General features: G+C 37.5%; 1 protein-coding gene across 3 annotated transcripts in view; it reads left to right on the forward strand.

The window, feature by feature from the left end:
* The window catches only part of ifrd1 (interferon-related developmental regulator 1), an 87,119-nt gene that overhangs the window by 21,480 nt on the left and 43,051 nt on the right, over window positions 1–22,588 (forward strand). For all 3 annotated transcript variants that reach the window (XR_007935233.1, XM_051928716.1, XM_051928717.1), the window contains exons 2-10: window positions 923–1,027; window positions 10,174–10,255; window positions 11,432–11,556; window positions 13,538–13,695; window positions 14,419–14,469; window positions 14,563–14,741; window positions 15,097–15,205; window positions 17,743–17,881; window positions 20,187–20,311. Coding sequence is in view for 2 of the 3 variants with exons in the window: in XM_051928716.1 (XP_051784676.1) it covers window positions 923–1,027; window positions 10,174–10,255; window positions 11,432–11,556; window positions 13,538–13,695; window positions 14,419–14,469; window positions 14,563–14,741; window positions 15,097–15,205; window positions 17,743–17,881; window positions 20,187–20,311 (1,073 nt within the window). In the remaining variant the exon portion in view is untranslated. The remainder of the gene's footprint in view (window positions 1–922; window positions 1,028–10,173; window positions 10,256–11,431; window positions 11,557–13,537; window positions 13,696–14,418; window positions 14,470–14,562; window positions 14,742–15,096; window positions 15,206–17,742; window positions 17,882–20,186; window positions 20,312–22,588) is intronic.

Consider the following 22,588-nt stretch of genomic DNA (forward strand, 5'->3'; position numbering starts at 1 on the left):
AAAGTGTTAACTCTGTTAAGATTAGTTATTTAAGTTTTGATGAAACGCAACATTACTTCAATTACTGAAATACTAATTGCCCATTTAAAAATTGTATAGAAGGCCCTCTTGTCCGTCTAATAGGAGAGACTAGAAGTGGGTGTACAGTAAAAATCTGTGGTTGGAAGATCAAACTGTCCAGTTCTTTCTCTCCCCACATTTTCCTTTTCCTGCACCTTTCCAAGCTCTCTTAATCCAATCCAGAAGAGTTTGATGTCCTTTGGATACCATCTCTGTGGTGCTGGTAGTGGTGCTCTGGCTGGAAGGCCCCTCTTTCTGTGTTAATTTCTAGGAAATCATCTTTCTGTAACTTGATTCTTTTTGTCCTGTTGGCATTAGGGGGTCAGCGGAACATCTGAGTCACAATATCATGAAGTGGATTTTTGTCCTGGCTGTGATCAGCTGTCCTGTGGTGTGGGTTTTTTTTTTTTTTTTTTTTTTTTTTTAAATGTTGTTATGCAGGAGTGATTTAAGTCATATTGTCAAAGTGGTTGAGAATGGCATCAATGAAAGGTTCCAGTTGGTTCTTGTGAAAAGTTGGAATATCTGTTTTCATTGAAACCTCACAGACAGCTGCACAGTGCTTTGGTCAGGTGGTGGTGGACCACTAGAAAAGAGAGGCAGAGATGAACATTGGTTGCAGATTCATTGGAGAATATTATAATTCTTTGAATATACACTGTGTGCACAATTAGGCACATTGTATAGTCTCGGCGACAAGTAGGCTTGAGTTCAGACCATGTCTCCAATGTTCACCTGATACATACATACATGTGCAATATTTAATTTTAAAACCCACAGCCTATGCATATTGAAAAGAACATATTCTATCTAGAATGGATTTTTGGTAATTTGGTTTATTTATTTTGTTCTGTTTTAACAGGAGGGCAGCACAGAAGTGTACAACCTTTCAGTGATGAGGAGGCGTCTGTGGAAACGCTCAGTCACTGCAGCAGTTTCAGTGATTCTGCCAGTACAGTGGAGGAAGGTATTATTGAGTGAATGACTATTTTAGTTAAAGGAAATTTTCTAATTTAACAAAGTAATTTAATTGCTTTAATCCATTAAACCAAGAATGTATAGTACTACATTTTGCTTCTTTTTTTTTATATATATATATATATATAAAGTTATTTTTGAATTGCAATCCTAAATTTGACTATTTAGTTTTCAGAGATGTTTGGTCACATTACATTTCTGATTAATTCATTTTTGTTGCTCACAGGTTTGCTGTTCTGAAGGTTGCTGAAGATTAGAACACAAAATTTCAGTGCCTGTCTCTTCTATATAAATTAAGATATTGTGAGTGCTTAGGTACTCTGCAAAATAGAGTAACTGAATGAATGAAATGTAATTTGTATTCACTTTTTTTGCTGTATTTAGCAGATGTCATTAGCTGACTGGAATAAAATCAGAATGTACCAAATTATTTTCTGCTAATATGTGGCTAGCAAGAAACTGCTGTGCTTGTACCTGAGAGTGAATGTTTAGGGTGCTACACAAGAATGTTAGCATCATAATAGTTCAAAGGCAAAATGTAAACCCGTGTTTGAGTGCTATTTAGTTGGTTTGACTGTAGAAATGGAAGAAAACCTTGGCAATCTTAAGGTGATTTGTACAGGCACTACACTGGTCACATGTGATCAAAATCTGCAATACTCGCATGTCCTTCAAAGCAACGTCATGAACCATTAGCACTTTCTGTGTTTGTTGTGACCAGCCATAGCATGGCTTCACATGAAATTTATAAATCTTGTTCTCTGTGAACAAAGGAAAACAACCTTTTATATATTTAAAAAAAAACAAGTTTTGAATGTACAAGGCCCTTAACTTAAAGCTTGCTCCAGAGGGTGCTGTACAATGGCTGACCCTGCTCTCTGACTCCCAAATCTCATGTGAAATGACAATTTCCCCTTGCTGATTAATTAATAAAGTACATCAAATAAAATTAAAAAAAAAATCTCAGATGACAGCCCTAGTATGCAAGAGCTCTGTAGTAAACTTAAAACAACCATGTACAGTATACATGTAACAGATGCATCATACCAAACAGATTACGCCTGGCATCAGTTTGTGCAAGGTGGCATGCATACACCCTTGCTCGCTTAGTTTAGAGTTGAGGGAGCTGTTATACAAATAGAAACCGGTTGAGGGATGTCTCAGTGATAGTGTAGACCATCATTCAGTGCTGTTCTACTTGTTTGTAATAATCATTATTAGGATACAATCAAAGGAGCAAACAACATAGAGTAAGGGCAAAATAGCAAAACAACAAAAAAGTTAAGCATTCAAAGCTATACCAAAAATAGAAATATTTCTAAATGTCTTACCTGTATAAATGTAAAACATTTCTGAATGCAGAATAAGAGAAAAAAGATCATCTAATTAAATGAAATAAGTTATTATAACTTGAATCTTGTGAGAATGAAAATCTACAGCCACACTGGGACCCCAGGGTCAAGTTTGGAAACTCCTGTTTTAGAGGATTCGATGCAGTGAGTCTTGTGGAAAGTTGAGATATCTGTTTTCATTGAAACCTCACAGACCGCTGCACAGTGCTTTGGTCAGGTGGTGGTGGACCGCTAGAAAAGAGAGGCAGAGATGAATATTGGTTGCAGATTCATTGGAGAATATTATAATTCTTTGAATATACACTGTGTGCACAATTATTAGGCAAGTTGTATTTCTGAGGATTCATTTTAATATGGAACAAATACAGTGCTATCAGTCAAATGTTAATAAACCTAAAACCTGAATGTTTTACAAAAGAAATGCGAGTGTGAACATTCTCAGGGGAAGACATGTGTGCACAATTATTAGGCAAGTATTCGTGTGCAGAATTATTATGCAACTAAAGGAAAAACAAATTTTCCCATCTCAATTGTTTATTTTAATCTGTTAAAGTGAGAATAATAAGCAACTCAAAAATTTACAAAGAAACATTTCCAAAAAAAAAAGTGACCCTTCTTTTCAATAACCATCATAAGCCTTCCATTCATATAGTCTGTCAGTTTCTTAATCACCATCACCTTTTTTTGTGCAGCAGCAACCACAGCTTCCCTGACACTGTTCAGAGAAGTGTACTATTTTCCTTTCACCTTAAATCTCCCATTTAAGAAGGGCCCACAAGTTCTCAATAGAGTTTAGGTCAGGTGAGGAAGGGAGCCATGTCATTATTCTTTGAACTTTAAGGCCTTTACTGGCTAGCCACGCAGTGGAGTACTTTGATGCATGCGATGGAGCGTTGTCCTGCATAAAAATCATGGTCTTCTTGAAAGATGCAGACTTTTTCCCGTACCACTGCTTGAAGAAAGTGTCTTCTAAAAAATGGCAGTAGGTTTGGGAGTTGATTTTGAGCCATCTTCAACCCAAAAAGGACCAACTAGCTCATCTTTTATAATACCAGCCCATACCAGTACCTCACCTCCACCTTGCTGCCGTCTGAGTCGAAGTGGAGCTCTGTGCCTGTTACTGAACCAGCCACGGGCCCATCCATCTGATCTGTCAAGAGTCGCTCATCTCATCAGTCCTTAAAACCTTTGAAAAATCTGTCTTCAGATATTTCATGGTCCAGTCTTGACATTTCAACTTATGTGTTGTTCAGGGGTGATCGGGTTTCAGCCCTCCTTACCTTGGCCATGTCTCTGAGCACTGAACACCTTGTACTTCTGGGCACTCTAAGTTGCAGTTCTGGAATATGACAGCACTGGAGGGTAATGGGTTCCTGGTAGCTTCATGTTTGATCCTTCTTAAATCTTTGGCAGTTAATTTGTGTCTTTTTTTCTCGACACATTTCTTGTGACTTTGTTGACTATTTGTAACAAACTGTTTGATGGTTTTGTGATCACGCCACAATATCTTCGCAATTTCAAGAGTGCTGCATCCCTCTGAAAGACTTTTTACAATTTTTGACTTTTCAGTCCGTTAAATCTCATTTTGGCCCATTTTGCCCAAGAAAAACAAGCCGCCTAATATTCATGCACACCTTGATATAGGGTGTTGATCTCCTTAGGCTACACCCTCCCTAACTACACAAATACACTTCACCTGATATGGTTAAATCCAATAAGCATTCAAGTTAATACAGCTTGGAGTTGGAATAAATGCATAAAAATGATTAATATGATCAAAATAATCACTTGCCTAATAATTTTACACACAATGTAATGTTTATCAGCAGTAGAATTAAAATGCATCTTCAGTGCATCTAAAATGTATCTGTATTAGAAAAGTGTTCCAGGTTGTTGGTACATAACAGCACAAAGCTACTTCCCCAGTTCTTTTATGCTTGGCTTTTAGAATAGTGAGCAGCTAAAGTAACAACTTGGAATGTTCGGGGGACAGGCATTCCAAAATATATAGGGTGGGACAAGATTATTTAAGGTATTATATACCATTAGCAGAATTTTAAAGTCCATTTTAAAGGACACAAGTAACCACTGTAACAATGCGGAGACTGATAAGATGTACTCAAATTTACTTTTTTTCTGTTTTTAACAACACCTAAGATTTCAGTATCTCCTCTTTTAGCTTGAGGAAATTACTAATTAACCATTCAGAAATGCAAGGGAGACATTGGGTCAGAAGGCCCAGAGAATCAAGGTTGTAGAGGTGCTGTAGGTGTTTGTCATCTGTATAAATGTGTTGGCTCACATTTTCTTTTGAGATAATCTAGGCTAACGGGAGGTATGTAGATTGAAAATTCTGGGCTTGCTATTATTTTCAGTCTGTTGAATAAGACTGAAACCAATTTAAAACACTGCCAGAGAGGCCCGCCTATTGACTAAGGCATTTTATAAAAAAGCACTGTGGTCTATAGTGTCTAATACTGCACTTGTGTCTAGTAGAACAGAACAGAGAATTGGAGAATTCCTTGGTAAGATTCATTAGATTTTGGAAGTCTAACGGTCAATAAGAGAGACTGCATCACTCCTTGAAAAACTGCAGTAAGATGCTCAAAAGATGAGAATAATATCAAAACTGGTATCTTTACAATTTAATCCACTTGGGGGGGGGGGGGGGGGGGGACTTGCTAACCCATCACCTTTCTTACCTTGGCGAACAGAATGATCAAAATTGTAATTTGGAGGTTGCTGATGAGCCACATTTCACTCAGTGTTAGAAAAATATCCTATTGATGATAAGATTGTTACTGCGGTGGGTTGGCACCCTGCCCAGGATTGTTTCCTGCCTTGTGCCCTGTGTTGGCTGGGATTGGCTCCAGCAGACCCCCGTGACCCTGTGTTTGGATTCAGCGGGTTGGAAAATGGATGGATGGATGGATAAGATTGTTAATGTAAAAGTCTTACTGGAAATTTTTCAATATTTAGCAAAACCATATTTAAGGTTCTGGAAGAGCACAGCTATGTTGAAGTGTTAGGACAGCTTGAAATAAAATTAAGGTATTTACATTTAAGCAGCATTGTCCAGACCTTTATGTTGAAATATGATATTAATATAGTGCACATTTATAGGTAAAGCCACAACAGAATTATCATACCCTAACATGGATTTCTTCTTAACATTAAGATTAGAGCTATGTAGATTATTCAATTCCAATATCGTAATTTAATATTCTTTACATAGAGCACTGAGGCTATGTAAGGTTGTTTTCTAACTAGCAAATCATTCTAAGTCACGGGATGGCATAATTTCCCCAGTTAATGACAGAGAATTAATAAATTACGGACCTTAATCTGTCATCGTATACCTTTTTTAATACATTCCTGGTTACATGTGACTTAATATAACACACAATTTTAAACCTCTCAACTGCTGGCTTGGACAGAATCTTAATACATAATTCGCCTGCCTCCTCATTCACTCACTCACTCACTCACGTCTGTCCAAAGCCGAATGCGCAGTCGCCTTCTGCGCACGTCCGAAGCCGAATGCGCAGTCGCCTTCTGCGCAGCTGCCCGAAAAAGCTTACGAGACCGAAATCCAACCCCAACATCGCGGCAGGTGGCGGATGCGCAGTCGTCTTCTGTGCACGTCCGAAGCCGAATGCGCAGCTGCCCGAAAAACCTTACGAGACCGAAATCCAACCCCAACATCGCGGCAGGCGGCGGATTTAGCCTACTTATTTCGGGATTATTATTCTGAAATCCCAAATCCTTCCGCCCAGGCATAGGATATTAGCCCCGATCACAGCTAACCCTCACACTCAAAATAAATACGTAAGAACATATTATTATTAAGTACTTTCAGCAGCAGGAACGACTCCACAGCCATCACGATCATTACACTTCAGTCGTCCGCAGATGTTGATGTGTGCGAAGCGAGGTACACATTCTAACCCACATATAAATCTCCACAGGTGGCGCGGCACGCATTGTCATGCTCTGCTGCTGAGATCTGAGTAAAATAAAACACTGCTGGCCTATTCGCACCAAGCACTGAATGTTCACCACACCATCTGGAGTTATTTTAATGCCCCTTTCATCCTCGCCCTTTCAAAACTGCTTATTCTCGCAACTTGGTGCCAACGGCCGCAAAAATTCAAAGAGAAAGGTGACTTCGATTAAAGCTCTAGAGGCCTGAAAGGCGATTTCGACTACAGCTCAAGGCGTAATTACACATTCTTATTCAATTACGCATTCATTCAATACACCTATATCAGGTTTGTGGTGCTTATACTTATTACTATTCCATATTTTACTGGAACATTCATCATTCAATATTATACTATAGGCCTGGAAAATTCATCAACTAACAGTACAAGCCTGTACAGTAATGAGTGAAGCAGACTAAAATCATTACAAAAAAACTTCTTCGTTTCTTCTACTTTTCGTTGATTTGTATTTCTCATTTTTTCCCTTTTACTACCATAGGCCTACATAATTATAAAATATGGCAATTTTTATGCACATGACACAAAATAAATTAAGCTTAAAGACTACATGTATTTCCATATTCAAAGGGCATTCCCTGTCAAACTAGCATTCGCCATGACTATAAACAAGTCACAAGGACAAACATTTGACATGGTAGGAATATTCCTTGCTGAACCCGTTTTCAGCTATGGTCAATTGTATGTGGCTTTTTCAAGAGTCAGAAGGGCGAGTGATGTGAAGGTGCAAGTTAAAGATGGGCCACATCAAGGGAAATTACATTTTTTGTGAAGACACTCTCACTGTTTGGTAGTAGTCTACAGAGAGATTTTACAACTTTAGTTGCATACGGACAGGCCTCCAGTATACAAACAAAAAACGTTGTCATAGATAGCATGTATTTTTTAAGTGTACGGTATTTTTTGCCGTGATAAAGTCATACATATCCCAAACCTCTTAGAAAGTGATGTAAGTAATGATAATTAACTTATTTATTTATTACTTATCATTTGTTCTTCATACACTGCTGATACAACCTCGTGCCCGTTTCATCTTACGTTGTCGAAACAGGCTTTTTGTCTAGTCTAAACATATTGTACACTAGTATTAAGACTGATTTCACATAGTCACAACTGAATAATTACTTTAGCTGTACTGTCTGAGAGGATCTGGGCACCTTGCCTGTTTGGATGTAATTCATCTCTTCTGAAATATCTTCCTCCAGAACAATCTGAAATTTGTTAACAAAGGCAAGGCAATGCTTAGCGGAGAAAGTCTTCAACAAGGCATTGAGAGAAACGGTTGACTGAACACCTCATCTGACCTTCAGGTCATAGGATGTTTTCTTTACAGTATCTTTAATATGTGCTCCATGAAAGCAAGACACAATCTTCTGGCCAGAAGATGCACAGTCCAGGTTTCCTACGTTGGAGCCCTCCAGAATTACCACAGAAATTCAGTGGACAGCTGGCAAAGAGTTGAAAGCTTCAAAACATTTGTTCAAATGTAACGTTTGTGCTTCTTTAGGCACTTAAGGTGGAGGCCCAGTTTTTTTCATTTGTTTTCTTACAATCCAGTAGGAGCAGAGGTAAAACAGACACTCAACAGCTTCAGGCACTGTTGGGGTGTGAACAAAGTTGGCAGGCAATTGCTGGAAGGAAAAGCAGCAGGGAATCTAGAGCCAGCATCATCTATAGTTTAAGGGCTTTCAGGTGCCTATAGCAAGTGTGACGCTTTTTTTATCTAACTCCAAAACTGTCAGGTCGTCTTCAATGTTTTGAAACTCCCATTTTACTAAATGATTTTTTGTGGTGTCATGCAGACAACGAGAACAGAGGAAGAAAAACCCATGGCTTATATTAAAATCTAGAAGAACTTTGATTTGGGGGTGGCAGGGAGATACCATCATTTGGTGGTGCTTTAATTTGTTTTTAAAATTTGAATATCCTGCAATCTTGTCTGTAACAGAGAAGGTTATTGGTAGCTCCTTGCTGTGAAATCGGCCTAGTTAGTTTTGGTTAACAATCAGCCCTGACTTAGATCAGATGTGCTCCGTGTAAATGGTCATTACAATCTGTGTTAAATTACCAGCATGCATTATTTTACTATCAAATAATTCTTGTAAACCTTGGGAAATAAACATGCTGATAGATGGAAAAGGATTACAAAGTCATTGCCAAGGCTCTAGAATCATAGTTTTTGTGCTGTAAAGAATTTTTGGAACTTGCATAATCATCTTAAGTGCAGGCGGCACGGTGGCGCAGTGGGTAGTGCTGCTGCCTTGCAGTTAGGAGACCTGGGTTCGCTTCCCAGGTCCTTCCTGCATGGAGTTTGCATGTTCTCCCCGTGTCTGCGTGGGTTTCCTCCCACAGTCCAAAGAGATGCGGGTTAGGTGCATTGGCCATTCTAAATTGTCCCTAGTGTGTGCTTGGTGTGTGTGTGTGTGCCTGCCCTGCAGTGGGCTGGCGCCCTACCCGGGGTTTGTTTCCTGCCTTGCGCCCTGTGTTGGCTGGGATTGACTCCAGCAGACCCCCATGACCCTGTAGTTAGGATATAGCGGGTTGGATGATGGATGGATCTTAAGTGCTGCTCTTTGGGCAAAATCCACCCCAGGACAAGATGTATTGTGCATCTAATTCATTGTGATGGCAATCCTTAAAATGATCAAAGAAAGGCACTGAGCAGTAATTAGGGATGATAGTGTTCTCCCCAAGGTTTGCTTAGAGTCTTGCTGTACTGACCGATGTGTGGAGAAAAATTTAACTCTGTATTTCACCGTAAGTACCCCAAGTCAATGATCAGGTTTGGTGATGGGGTCTTTAGTGCCTTGGGACTTGGTTTCTTCAGTTTACAGATGGTAAGTCCTTCATGAATTCTGTTCTTTTTTTCAAAATATGTTCAGGAAAACATGGCCAGCTATCTGTTGGATGAAGTTGAAGCACAGCTTGATCATGCAGCAAAATATAATGTGAATATAAACACACAAAATTATGAACTAATTGCAGGAAATGTGTGTGCCTTTTGATTTGGTAGCTGAATAGTGTTTTTAATGTTATAAACCTCGCTAACCCTAACGCAAATGATCCAGATTATACCAATTTTAGTATCAGAAGTACAAACTCAAAGTGAATTCTATACTTGCAGTATGCTGGATTGACCTTGGCAGTAAATAAAGTAGCCAATGAATCTTCAGTGGGTTCCACAGAAACTGCTTTACTGCTGGCATTAGTGCATCCGAACTAACCTAAAAGGAAAAATGTACAGAGTTAAGGTAGAAAACACACAGTTGTGAATGCTGAAAAAACATTGTACTGGTTATTGAATGTGGATTTCTTTTAAATCCGGATTGCTAGAACAGAATATTTAGTTAATCATTTAGTATTTTTTTTCACATTTACAGTGACTTTATTTAAAAGCAATTTTGAATTTTAAGAATATGGATACTTTTGCAGTTTATTTTGTATTACAAAGCACAGGTAGCCTAGGCATTCGTCCATCAAAATGACATATCTATATTTTTTACAGCTGAAGCTGCATCAAGCATTTATGTGTGTTTTCTGTGTTTACACCGTAAAGATGGAGCATGGTTTTTTAATCACGATCTGCATTTGATATTTTTTACAAGAAAAATTATGTTCAAAAATCTTTTCCTTGTTTTGTCATTCCGATACATTTCTTCATTTTGTGTAATAACTGTGCTTAGTTATTTGTAAACAGACCTTGGATTTAAATTAGCAGTAGAATCAGTTAAATATCTCTGCAACAAAGTTTTGATGCATGTTATATTTTTGTCTTGCACCAGGAGGTGATACTTGTGAGGAGTCAACTCAGGAGGACTTTGAGTATAAGCTAAAGGGACTCATTGACTGTACAATGGATAAATGGCAAGTTCAGATTCAAAAAATTGTTTGTGGTTGGATAGTAAGAGTCATCACCCTGCTGTATTTTATGTGTGTATCAAATGTTGAAATTTATATACTGGGATGTGATTTCCTGACAGGAGGTCTGTTGTAAGAGTACCAACAGAACTGCACGGTGCAAAATAAAACACATTAAGTGATCACAACAAAAGCTTGCCCTGTAGTGAGATAACTAGACATAGTAATGTGGGAAGGCAAGGGCAACTCTGTGGCAGTCAGTTCTCCACACATAATGGATGTGGAGGAAAGTAGAGTGGAAGGAAGAATGTGTGTGAGCTGTGAACTCGCTGGAAGCATGCAAGGTTCTTCCAAGAAGTTCTTGGCACTCTACACAGAAGGCTAAAGTGGGCTGGCTAGATTTTTAAAACTTTCTTGGTTTTATTTGTGGGGAGGGAACAGGTGAGTCCAGTATAAGGTCCCAGACTGGAAAGTAGTGGTGCAGAAAGTAGGAGTCATGTTCCTGTAAGCACAACTGAAAGGTTAGGGATGCAGAGAGGTTGAATCAGTGTTTTGCTTGCTCTTCTGTCGGTGTTAAATAGTCTCCTATCGGTATGTGAACCATCCATTGTCGTGTGGTTTTTGTTTTTTTTGGTCACTCGTATACAGGCAAGTGTCACCAACCAACCATGCAGCAGCAAGTAATGCTACTCTTAGACAAAATTAAAGTATTCCATAAATTAATAAAATAACCTTAAGTTATGTAAAAAAAAATTAAAAAACACTTTCAGAAAGTATTCTCTCTGGCTATATTAGTAGTAACCATACTTTGAACCAGTTGTTAGTTTGCATCTGCAATAGCCGTTTTTTGCTATTAATGTAGTGGTTCTCTTGTAGAAATCCATGCAGGCAGGAAACATTACTCTACACACAGGCACTGCACTGTTGACCCCTAATTTCAATTTGAATAATGTGGGAGATGCAAAACTGGTATTAGTGCAATTAAAAATTTTCAATATTTTTTTTTTCTTTTTCCTGTCTTCTGTGAGGTAGCTTTTATTGGGGAGGGCTTTGAGAAACTAAATTGGAAAGAGCTGTGAAGACTTGACAGAACTAGGTTTTTCAGGTGAACCTCTTTGTGAGGAAAAGGAATAAAGAAGATGGATAACAGACTTTCATTTATTTTAAGCATCTGTTTTACAGTGCTAAGACCCGGCAGAGTGCCGTTGAAGGACTGAAAACTGCCATGGCAAACAAACTATTGTACGAGTTTATCCTGGAAAGGAGAATGACCCTAACAGACAGCATTGAGCGCTGCTTAAAGAAAGGTAATCCTGATTTATATCTCTATATTTATCATAAGGAAATCATTCTTTATTTTTAATATAGTCGTGCAATTGTGTTTTCACGAAGGGCATATTGATCAAGTGTTGCAGGAAATCTGAAATGCCATCCTTCAATAATAGAATAGCCGATTAATAACACAAAAAGCGTGTGCTCTCTGTCCTCTAACCACAAGTACTTGGTGAGCCTGATGTGAGCTGGATTTCAGAATGAATTAATATATGAATTACCTGTGTTTCTGAAATTTCTAAAAAAAAAAAAATGGGATTTAGCAAGTCATAGGAGCAGAATTGGGAAGTTTGCTGTTGTTAATTTTAAAGTATACAGACTCTTTCAATATTGTTGTGAGGTTTTTTGGACATTGCATTTGTACTAGCCGGGATGATTGTTTAGGCTGACCTTGACATAATAGGACTTGACTGCTCTTAGCTCTGTATACAATGATGTAATCATGTGAGCACTTTTCGTGCTGAGAATCATAGATGGCAATTAAGGCAAGCATTCCTGCATTAGGTAATAGTTTTACTTTTCTTTAAGATTTTAATTAACTTGTTAATGTGCCATGATTTCATATTCTGCAACAAGTAGCAGGGGTTGAAGAGAATGTGTTGTTCATTTACCTATAAAGGCCAACTATACAGAGAAACCTACTGCATTTTAAAATCACAACTACAAAATGTGTCTCTTCTATTTTCACCACTTTCTTTTCCATTTTTAACCAGGGTTCACACTACATTTTGAGTAGTTAAACCCCGATTTGTTTATGCAGTTCAATAAGGTGGTCTGATTACTGAAATACTTATTGAACATAGGTTATAAATTCTAGGTGCTACATGTGCATTTGTACTTTATGCTTATTTTATGTTCATACTTTACAAATGGGCTGCAAGAAAAAAGCATGAAGTGCTTATGACTCGTGCACAGTTGTTTAAAAGACACATGAAGACCTGAGTGAAAATGATACTTGAAAACACAAGCCTATACAAAAAAGAGGATTCACTCTGCATACAAAGTGGTGTAAGAGCAGCTGCAGACATGCTTTTTTTCTATTGCCTGCAAGGTACACAAGAAACCCAGAAAAAGTTACTAGTGATTGCTCAGACCTATTAAAAGCAGTTATTAATATTTTTTTCACCAGGATGTATTAAATCTTCCATTTGTAATATTTATATATTGATAGCTAAATAGTTGCAAGCTCATTTCACCAAGTAATACTAAAAAAGAAGTTAACAATTCATTGCTTCTCCCAAAAGTTATGCCATTCATTCATCACTTGATAATTTTGGGGTTGTGAGGAGCTGTTGTGAGAGTAGTGAACACAAGGCAGGAACCAAGGTAAAGAATGTAAAATAAAATCTTTCTTTTTTAAATGTAGTTGAATGGAAAGAGCATGTTGTCTCATGACTTTATGATGAATCGGTGAGAGAAGACTTCAGTGAGAAAATTCTTTTTCTAGGAGTGAGAAAGCTTAGATTCTGTAGTTATTTTGAGAAAAACTTTTAAAAATAAAAAGTAGACACTTTCTTATAATTATTACTATGATGCATAATCCTATTGTTACCTTTCTTCCCCAGCCACACTCCCAAAATATTCCTTTATTTACCTCTACCACTTTGATTTCATGTTAGTCTGGTTACTTTGTATACCATTTCACGAAGCTCTGCTGCTCCTACATAAACAGTTCTTTCTGTTGGGTGAAGAGGGTATTCTGTTTGTGCAGAACTTATTGCATACTGGCTCAAACTGTTAACTCTCAGCATGTACAGACGAGAAATGTCCAGTTTTAATGGCTGCTGTTATCATGGCACCATGTTGCTTGTTGATCAGCACATGCAAGTTAAGAATTTCACTGTACTCCTTGCATGTGACAGTAAACCTATCTACCATATGGCTGGTTTAGGTAGTTTCATATTTAGCTTGCTATTCTACAGTAAAGAGATTCCTTTTTTTCTTTGTCCAATTCAGGTAAAGGTGATGAGCAGCGTTCAGCAGCTTCTTTAGCTTGTCTTCTCTGCATTCAGCTGGGGTCAGGGATTGAAAGCGAAGACGTTTTCAAAACTCTTGAACCTCTTTTGAAGAATATTCTCACGGATGGATCAGCCCCTATACAAGCCCGACAGGCAGTAAGCAGACTTCAAATGTTGCTACTTTCTTTAGAATGCAGTTACGTTTCTGTTGGAGAGTGGGGGGGAATGTCAAGAGTGTATTGTTTGATTTTTATCCTCTGGATGGCAGCAAAGACTGTGGGATGAAAGGAGTGTCCTATATTTTAGGCGTCCTTTTTTGTTTACAGAATAGTGTCAAATACTGACCATTGCTATCATCAAAGGAATATACTCTACAAAAGAAGTTTTGCATATAGTTGATAAGCATAGATAAGCATTTTGAGTTGCCATAGGAAAAAGAAGTGACACTGAGTATGATGCTGGATTATCCTCATGTGTGACAGCGATCACTTTTATACCACTGTTGGGGATACCTAGAAAGAAAAGTCCTCAGGATTGTGCTCCTATGCCAAATGAGCTTATTTTTATAGGACACAAATTTGTGAAGTTCAAATTCTCTTTTACATACTTTATGATCTTCAACTCTCCATCATATTTACATCCTCCATCTCTACAATTTCTCAGTGTGATTAACATTCCCATTGTCAATGAAGCTACAAACATAAGGCAATTCAATACCTGATAACAAAATTAGCTGGCAACTATTTTCAACATCTTACTGTTGATGACATGTATTAGTTGCAGCCCCAAATAACACTGGTTTAAATGAATAGAATTACTTTTTTTTCCCCCCTTACATTAAATGGCATCTATTAACATTATTATTTTATTCCCTTTAAGTGTGCAACAAGTTTGGGAATTTGCAGTTTAGTTGCAGCTGCTGATGTTTTGGTAAGTTGCTGATTGTTTGCCTTAATTCCAAGTAGTTATTGGTTAAGCTGTTCTCATTTCTCTCCATTGTTCTTTATTGTGCTTGTACACTAGGATTTGTATGCAACTTTGGAGTGCTTTGAAAGTCTCTTCACTAAGTCATATGTAAAGGGAGATGGAACTCCTAGTACCTTCAATGCCCAAACTACAGTACTCCACATCAACTGTCTTTTAGCATGGGCACTCTTGCTGACCATTTGTTCCAACACAGAAGTGAAAAAAATCCTAAACAAGTATGTCATTGTGCTTAGTCTTGTGAATTTCAGTTTCTTTGGGATTATTTCATGTTTAAAATCAATGTATAAATTCTAAACTGAAACACATACCTTTTGGGTGGAAGTGAAATAGAAAGTAGGGTTATTTATTGCTTCCCCTTCATCAGTTCTGAGCCTTTTAAACAAGGTCTATTTTTACCTGCAGCACAATTAGTTGGCAACCTACATGGGACACTTAAGAGTGAATGAAGACGAAACTCAAAAAAATGTTTAAATGACTCATTCATTCTTTTGATAACTTTTCTTCTCTAAATAGTGTACGTAGTTTAGTGGTGTAAGGTACTGGAAGATTAATAATTTGTATTTTTTGTAGACACTTGCCTAAATTACCAAGTCTGTTGGACAGTGAAGATGTAAATATGAGAATTGCTGCTGGCGAAACAATTGCTCTTCTCTTTGAATTAGCCAGAGAAATGGATCCTGTAAGTAGTTGTGGGCTGTTTTTATTTCTGTCAGTATTTAAAAACAAATGTATTAACAAAATGGAATGCATTTAACTTTGCTGTAGTTAAGGTTTGCATTTTTTTGTTTTTTTCTTTGAACTTTTAGGAATTTTAATTGCTATTTGGTCCAGATATATAAGAGAGCCTGAGTGTGAATTTTAGTAGTGAAAGCCTCCAGTATTCATAGTACATTTTCTGCATATCTGAAAATTTGTCCTCCTATGCTGATAAATTCCATTGAAGTCATATAGTCCAGGTTATCTCGCAGGTTTCATTTCTAAGCTATAACAAGTGAATAAACATTCTTCATATGGGTCTTTTAATTATGGTGTTTTTAGAATAACTGTTACAAGTTAAATGTAAATGTTACATGTTATAATTGTTACAAGCAGTCCTTAAATATTTATAGGTTAAGTGAAGAAGTTTTCTTGTAGAAAAGGGTTCATTACTGTAAAATTGTAGTAATTGTAAAATCAACCACTCGATTCCTTTGCATTGTTGAAGCTGAATAGTTTGTCGCATTTAACATTCTACAAAAATATAAATAAAAGATTCTTAGTTTATTTGTGAATCAGTCAAATACCTTATGATAAAAATGCCAGTTTATGCAAAGAAAATGTATTCCTGTAAAATGCATTTTACAGTACACCATGAAAATTGAATTTCCTGTAATCCACACTTCAACTAGCCTTATGCTGGTAAACAAAATACTAATAGATTTCATGAAAGCATGCCTTTTATCCAAAATTAGGTTGTCCGATTTTACCTGAAATTTTTTTTTCTTTGCTAGTTCCAAGAGTAGAGTACTTATTACTAAAGTATGAGTTCAAAAAGGTGAATACTAAAGAAGGGAAGCAGCTCTTAATTTTAAATCTATAAAATCCTGTATTGAGCTTCTCTGTATTCAACATTCCTATTTTTGAAGACAAAGAACATATGACCCCATCTGAAATTCTGTAAGGAGTTTGAGGCACTAAAGTTTGGTAGCCAGACATGAGGCAGGTTTATTGAAATGTTGTTTTTAATACTGTTGTTTTTAAAATTCAGGGATTATGCATATAAAATTTTCAATTACAGTACAACGTCTGAAGCTGATTTAGGCTTTTGCAAGGTTTAACTTGGAAATGATATTTTAATCTTTTATGCGATTTAGATTTGAGATTGAGTAAAGCATAAGTAAATAGAGGTTTGACTGTGTCCAAAAATATGCCAATTATTGTAAATTGCTAAATGTTTCCTTTGGGAATCATTTTTGTGGATAATAAAGCTGATCACTCCACCCCATCCTCCCAACATACTCTTCTTGCCATTTGCCCTGTATGAATAGCAGACTTTATGGCAATAATCTAAGGCTGCTGGACGCATTTACAGGTATACTGTACCGAAAGTAACATTAATGGAGCCTAACGTTCAGCATATTCACTGGCCGTGGTGCAGAGCTAGCACTGCTCCCTGGTGTTAATGAGCTCCAGGTTTGTACCCTGGAGGATGCCCTCTTTTTTCACTTTTAAAGTGGAGTGGTACACGAGGTTAACATATGTTAATTAACACTGTAACCACAATTAATGGATTTTATCTTGGCAACTTTGGGCATAGTGAAGGAACAGCCAATGAACTGGGCCCTAGTCCATCCATCCATCCATTTTCCAACCCGCTGAATCTGAACATATCTGTGCTCAATCCTATGTACACATACCCACAGTCACACATGAGACCAATTTAGATTTAATCATCTCTGGAATGTGGGAGAAAAACTGGAATACACAGAAACTGATGCAGAATTGGGCCAAACAAGTAATCTCTATATGGTCAATGACTGGATACGAGATTTAAACACAAGATGGTGAATTTGTGAGCCAATAGTGCTAACCATTGTACTACCCTCAGAAGGATAATATAAGGGTTTAGTAGTATACCAATTTATTTAACTCAAAAGAAAATTTAACCTGTCAAGCAAAGCTTTGAACTCTGTTTTTCTATTTGAAAAACTGGTTGTCCAGAATTTTCCCCTTACTTTCTTTGGTGGTGTAAGATGTTAGGTTAGGCTAATGTCCAGTGACTGGAATTGATGGAATACAGTGAGATTCAGTCGCTGGCGTTGCTGCTGTCTACCATCCATCCAAAGGTTGCTTACCAGATTGATGTGGTTTGGTTTGATTAAACTGCTAGTCAGAGAAAAGGTTCTTTGGAAGTTGACGTATAATTCTTAAATTTTGGCCATGGAAAGAACTGGGAGAATTCTCTGACCAATAAAGTTGAAGTGTACAAAATTATTTAAATGAAGTACCCAGTTTTATGAAACATTTATTTTTCTTCCCTATTGTATGATGATTTTGTTGTGTAGTATAAAACAAAACTAGGTTCTACTAGATTTTCATAATTAGCCTTTAGAATACATGTACAATACAGAGCCTTAAAGAGATGCGTGCAAGTGTTATTGGCAGTGGTTTTTAGAATTGAATTTGTGGTATAACCTTAACTGAATTGAATGTCTCCTGGTTTTGATGATCATACAGGAGTTTGAATTTGAAGATCTGGAACTTTTCTGTACAAAACTCCGAACTCTTGCTACAGATGGGAACAAGCACAGGGCCAAAACTGATAAAAGGAAACAAAGATCAGTTTTCAGAGATGTCCTAAGAGCTGTAGAGGCAAGTCAATTTTTTTTTTTTTTTTTTTTTTTTTTTTTTCCCTCTACAAATGCTGTGATATCCAATGCTGTCAACAACCAACAGTGGCTGAATGCCAAATCTACTGCATATTACATTGTAATGTCTGCATGATGTGCATTTTGGTTCATAAATCCAAATTATCCATGCCCAACGAAGAGTACACACATGATAACAATAATATAAGCTGGTAGCAGACAGCCAATAGGAAACACTTGAAGATCTTCAACAAGGACTCCTAGAATTTGGTGGAGAATTTCTACTACAATGCCATTTGTGGATGTGAAGGGGTGTTAAGGTGTGTCTGTGGATTATGTGTGTGTTATTTTTTTAAGCAATTTTATAATTTAAAAGCACAAAAGGTAATACTTTTGTAAAGGTACAGGCTTAGTTGGAATATGTGTGTGTGTTTGCGCCCATGTCCATTCAAGGTAAGCACAGAGGGGATACAGAAATTTGGAGTTGAGAAGAACTATTCAGAGTTTGAATGCTCAAGAATAAAAAAGATGCCAAGTTTAGAGACTAGGCGGTCTTGAAGATAAGTGCAGAAGTAATCATAATGATTACTTATTAAGTACTTCTGCATATTTGAAGGCAATTCTGCTATGATGGTGATACAATCTCAGTTTATGTCAAGCAGCTGATGATCCTGTCCCGACCAGAGAGCTGACAGAGCAAGTTGCACCTATATCCATACACTAAAGTGTTATTGTTAAGTGTTTTCAATAAGTTAATGGTTGGATGGCAAGAAACATTTTGTATTTCACTTTTATTATGTAATTTTAAAGAAAATAGTTTTTTTTGTTTATGCTTGTTATTTACTTGTAAGTATGCAGTCATGGACAAAAGTGTTGACACAAATATTAATTTTCACAAAATGTTGTGCCTCAGTTTTTGTGATGGCAATTTGCGTATACTCCAGAATGTTATGAAGAATAAGCAGATGAATTGCAATTAATTACAAAGTCCCTCTTTGCCATGAAAATGAACGTAATCCCAAAAAACTCATTTCCACTGCAGGTCAGCCCTGCCACAAAATGACCTGCTGACATCATTTCAGTGATCCTCTCGTTAACACAGGTGAGAGTGTTGACAAGGAGAAGGCTGGAGATCACTCTGTCATGCTGATTGAGTTAGAATAGAGAGGTTTGATTCTGAAGAAGGCTTCAGGGTGCCCAAGAAAGTCCTGCAAGTGCCAAGACCATCTCCTAAAGTTAATTCAGCTGTGGGATCAGGGTACCACCAGTGCAGAGCTTGCTCAGGATTGGCAGCAGGCACACAGTGAAGCGAAGACTTTTGGAGGATGGCCTGGTGTCAAGGAGGGCAGCAAAGAAGCCACTGCTCTCCAAGAAAAGCATCAGGGACAGACTGATATTCTGCAAAAGGTACAGGGATTGGCCTGCTAAGGACAGGGGTAAAGTCATTTTCTCTGATGAATCCCCTTTCTGATTGTTTGGGACATCCGGAAAAAAGATTGTCCAGAGAAGAAAAGGTGAGCGCTACTATCGGTCCTGTGTCTTGCCAACAGTAAAGCATCCTGAGACCATTCATGCATGGGGTTGCTTCTCATTCAAGGGAGTGGGCTCACTCACAATTTTGCCTAAGAACACAAGCATAAATAAAGAATGGTACCAAAACATCCTCAAAGAGCAACTTCTCCCGACCATCCAAGAACAGTTTTGGTGACAAACAATGCCTTTTCCAGCATAGTGGAGCACCGTGCCATAAGGCAAAAGTGATAACTAAATGGCTCGGGGAACAAAACATCAAAATTTTGGGTCCATGGCCAGGAAACTCCCTAGACGTTAATCCCATTGAGAACTTGTGGTCAATCCTCACATGGCAGGTGGACAAACAAAAACCCACAATTTCTGACAAATTCCAAGCATTGATTATGCATGAATGGTCTGCCATTAGTCAGGATTTGCCCCAGAAGTTGCTTGACAGCATGCCAGGGCGAATTGCAGAGGTCTTGAAAAAGAAGGGCCAACACTGCAAATAATGACTCTTTGCATAAATTTAATGTAATTGTCAGTAAAATCCTTTGAAACTTATGAAATGCTTGTAATTATACTTCAGTATACCATAGAAACATCTGACAAAAAGATCTAAAAACGCTGAAGCTGCAAACTTTGAGAAAACCTAATATTTCTGTCATTCTCAAAACTTTTGGCCACGACTGTAGTTTTCTATACAGACCTTTTATTTTATGATTTTAATGTAATATTCAGATGTATTATCAATTGATTACCTAAGCTCATGTTTTTTAATTGTTTTATATTTACAGGAAGGAGAATTCCATGATGAAATTATTCGTTTTGGAACAGAACGCATGTACATAGACAGCTGGGTGAAAAAGAGGACATATGATGCCTTTAGAGAATTTGTTGGGTCAGGAATGAATTACCATTTGCAGGTGACTCTTCCTCAATGATATTTTGTCTTTAGTTCAAGAGTTTTTATATAATGGCTGTAACTGATTCCCTGTAGTCTTTGATAGTTATAATATTACCATGACACACACACAGAGTTAACACTGTCCACTACTCAAAGCAATTGTTATTTGTTTCACTGGACACACTTTAAGAGGTGAAAATGATCCGACGTTTCTGGTCCTTTTTGACATGTATAGAATACCACAGACTGAATAAGTAGAAGGTTATGCTTGAGGAGGGTAATGTATTGTGATAATACAATTCAATTCCTAAAATAAAGCATTAAAACGTGATTATTACTTATCAGATATCAAGTTTCCCAAAGGCATAATGACTGATGCATTTTCCAACACTCCAAATGCCCAATGTGGTTATTCCATTATATTTACTAGTTGTACATTATTATTAAACCGCATTATAGATGGCTGCATTCTAGCTACAATACTCACGCCTTGTGTACCCTGAATTGTTGGTGGTTTTTTATAATCGATGTATGTATGTATGTATGTATGTATGTATGTATGTATGTATGTATGTATGTATGTATGTATGTATGTATGTATGTATGTATGTATGTATGTATGTATGTATGTATGTATGTATGTATGTATGGATGGATGGATGGATGTATGATGGATGGATGATGGATGGATGGATGATGGATGATGGATGGATGATGGATGGATGGATGGATGGATGGATGTCTATACATATTAATAAAAGGCAAAGCCCTCACTGACTGACTGACTGACTGACTGACTGACTGACTCACTCATCACTAATTCTCGAACTTCCCGTGTAGGTGGAAGGCTGAAATTTGGCAGGCTCATTCCTTACAGCTTACTTACAAAAGTTAGGCAGGTTTCATTTCGAAATTCTACGCGTAATGGTCATAACTGGAACATATTTTTTGTCCATATACTGTAATGGAGGAGGCGGAGTCACGTATCGCGTCATCACGCCTCCTACGTAATCACGTGACCTAAAAACAAGGAAGAGATTTACAGCACGAGTCAAACGCGGGAACGAAGGTAAATGACGTTAATTTTTGAGTGTCTTTTAATACTGTGTAAGCATAGATATTAACACGTGCAATTAAACGTGTGCATTTACGGGGTGATTTCTCAGGCTTAAAAGCTCGCCTTTTATCAAACGCGGGAACAAAGGTAACTGACGTTGTTCACTGTCTTTCAATACTGTGTAACCATACATATTAACACATGTGCAATTAAACGTATGCATTTACGGGGTGATTTCTCAGGCTTAAAAGCTCGCCTTTTACTAAAAAGGTAAATGCAAAACTATTTTCAATCATTCTATGATCTGCTTCTCACAACTGAAGGCACCGTGGCTGATGTTACGTCACTTGCTGTCCGACCATAAGCTTTACCTGGTAGGTAGCCGGACACTCACTTCACTCCCTTTCGGGAATCGAACCTCTGAGGTTTTCTTTTGTTCTTAATTAAAATTTAAAACCAATACTTCACCGCTGCTAAGCCCCTCTACTGCTGACGTCCGAGGTTCGATTACCGTAAGCAAGTGCAGTGAGTGTGAAATTACATTCACGGCATTCATAGTCTGATTCACAATCTGATTGTATGGGTGGTTACTTCCAGGTAACGCTTACACTTGTCCACCAAGTCAGGTCGAAGTGATCACTTGAGTAAAGGCAGCTTCACAAAAAAACTGATCCTTAACAAACTGTTATTAGCATATTTTCCCTCAATTTAAAAACGTTTTATTTTCTTCTTAATAAAAATTTAAAAGCGGTACTTCGCCGGTGCAAAGCGCGTGGATTTGACCGACTGACACATACAGACATATTCATGAGTGCAGGTACTTCGGAAAGAAAGCACCGTGTAAACCTAAAGTTTAAATTAACTTCATAGACCTACAAAAGGTTGCCATTCATTTGAGGCAAGATTGCTTTTCTTCTGTACAACTATACGTTGCATTCTCAAAAGAGTGTGCTTGCACGGCTTCGGATATAGATATATATATATGTATGTTTATATATAAATATGTAAGCTTATAAGTACTGCCTTACTTCTCTTTAAGAAAGGAAGATGTAATGATACTTGATTTAAACGATTCCATGTCTTCCTGGGTTTGCGTAGCTTATTGTCTAAAAAGGAGAAACCCTCATTTATAAAACTTTGCTGCAGATGACTTAGCTTATTGTCAATATCTTTACACGTTTTTTTTAAGACTTATTGACTGAAACGGGCTTTCACGAAAAAAGTTAGGGCCTTGCTACA

The sequence above is a fragment of the Erpetoichthys calabaricus genome, chromosome 1 (genome assembly GCF_900747795.2).
Source record: "Erpetoichthys calabaricus chromosome 1, fErpCal1.3, whole genome shotgun sequence".
NCBI lineage: Eukaryota > Metazoa > Chordata > Cladistia > Polypteriformes > Polypteridae > Erpetoichthys > Erpetoichthys calabaricus.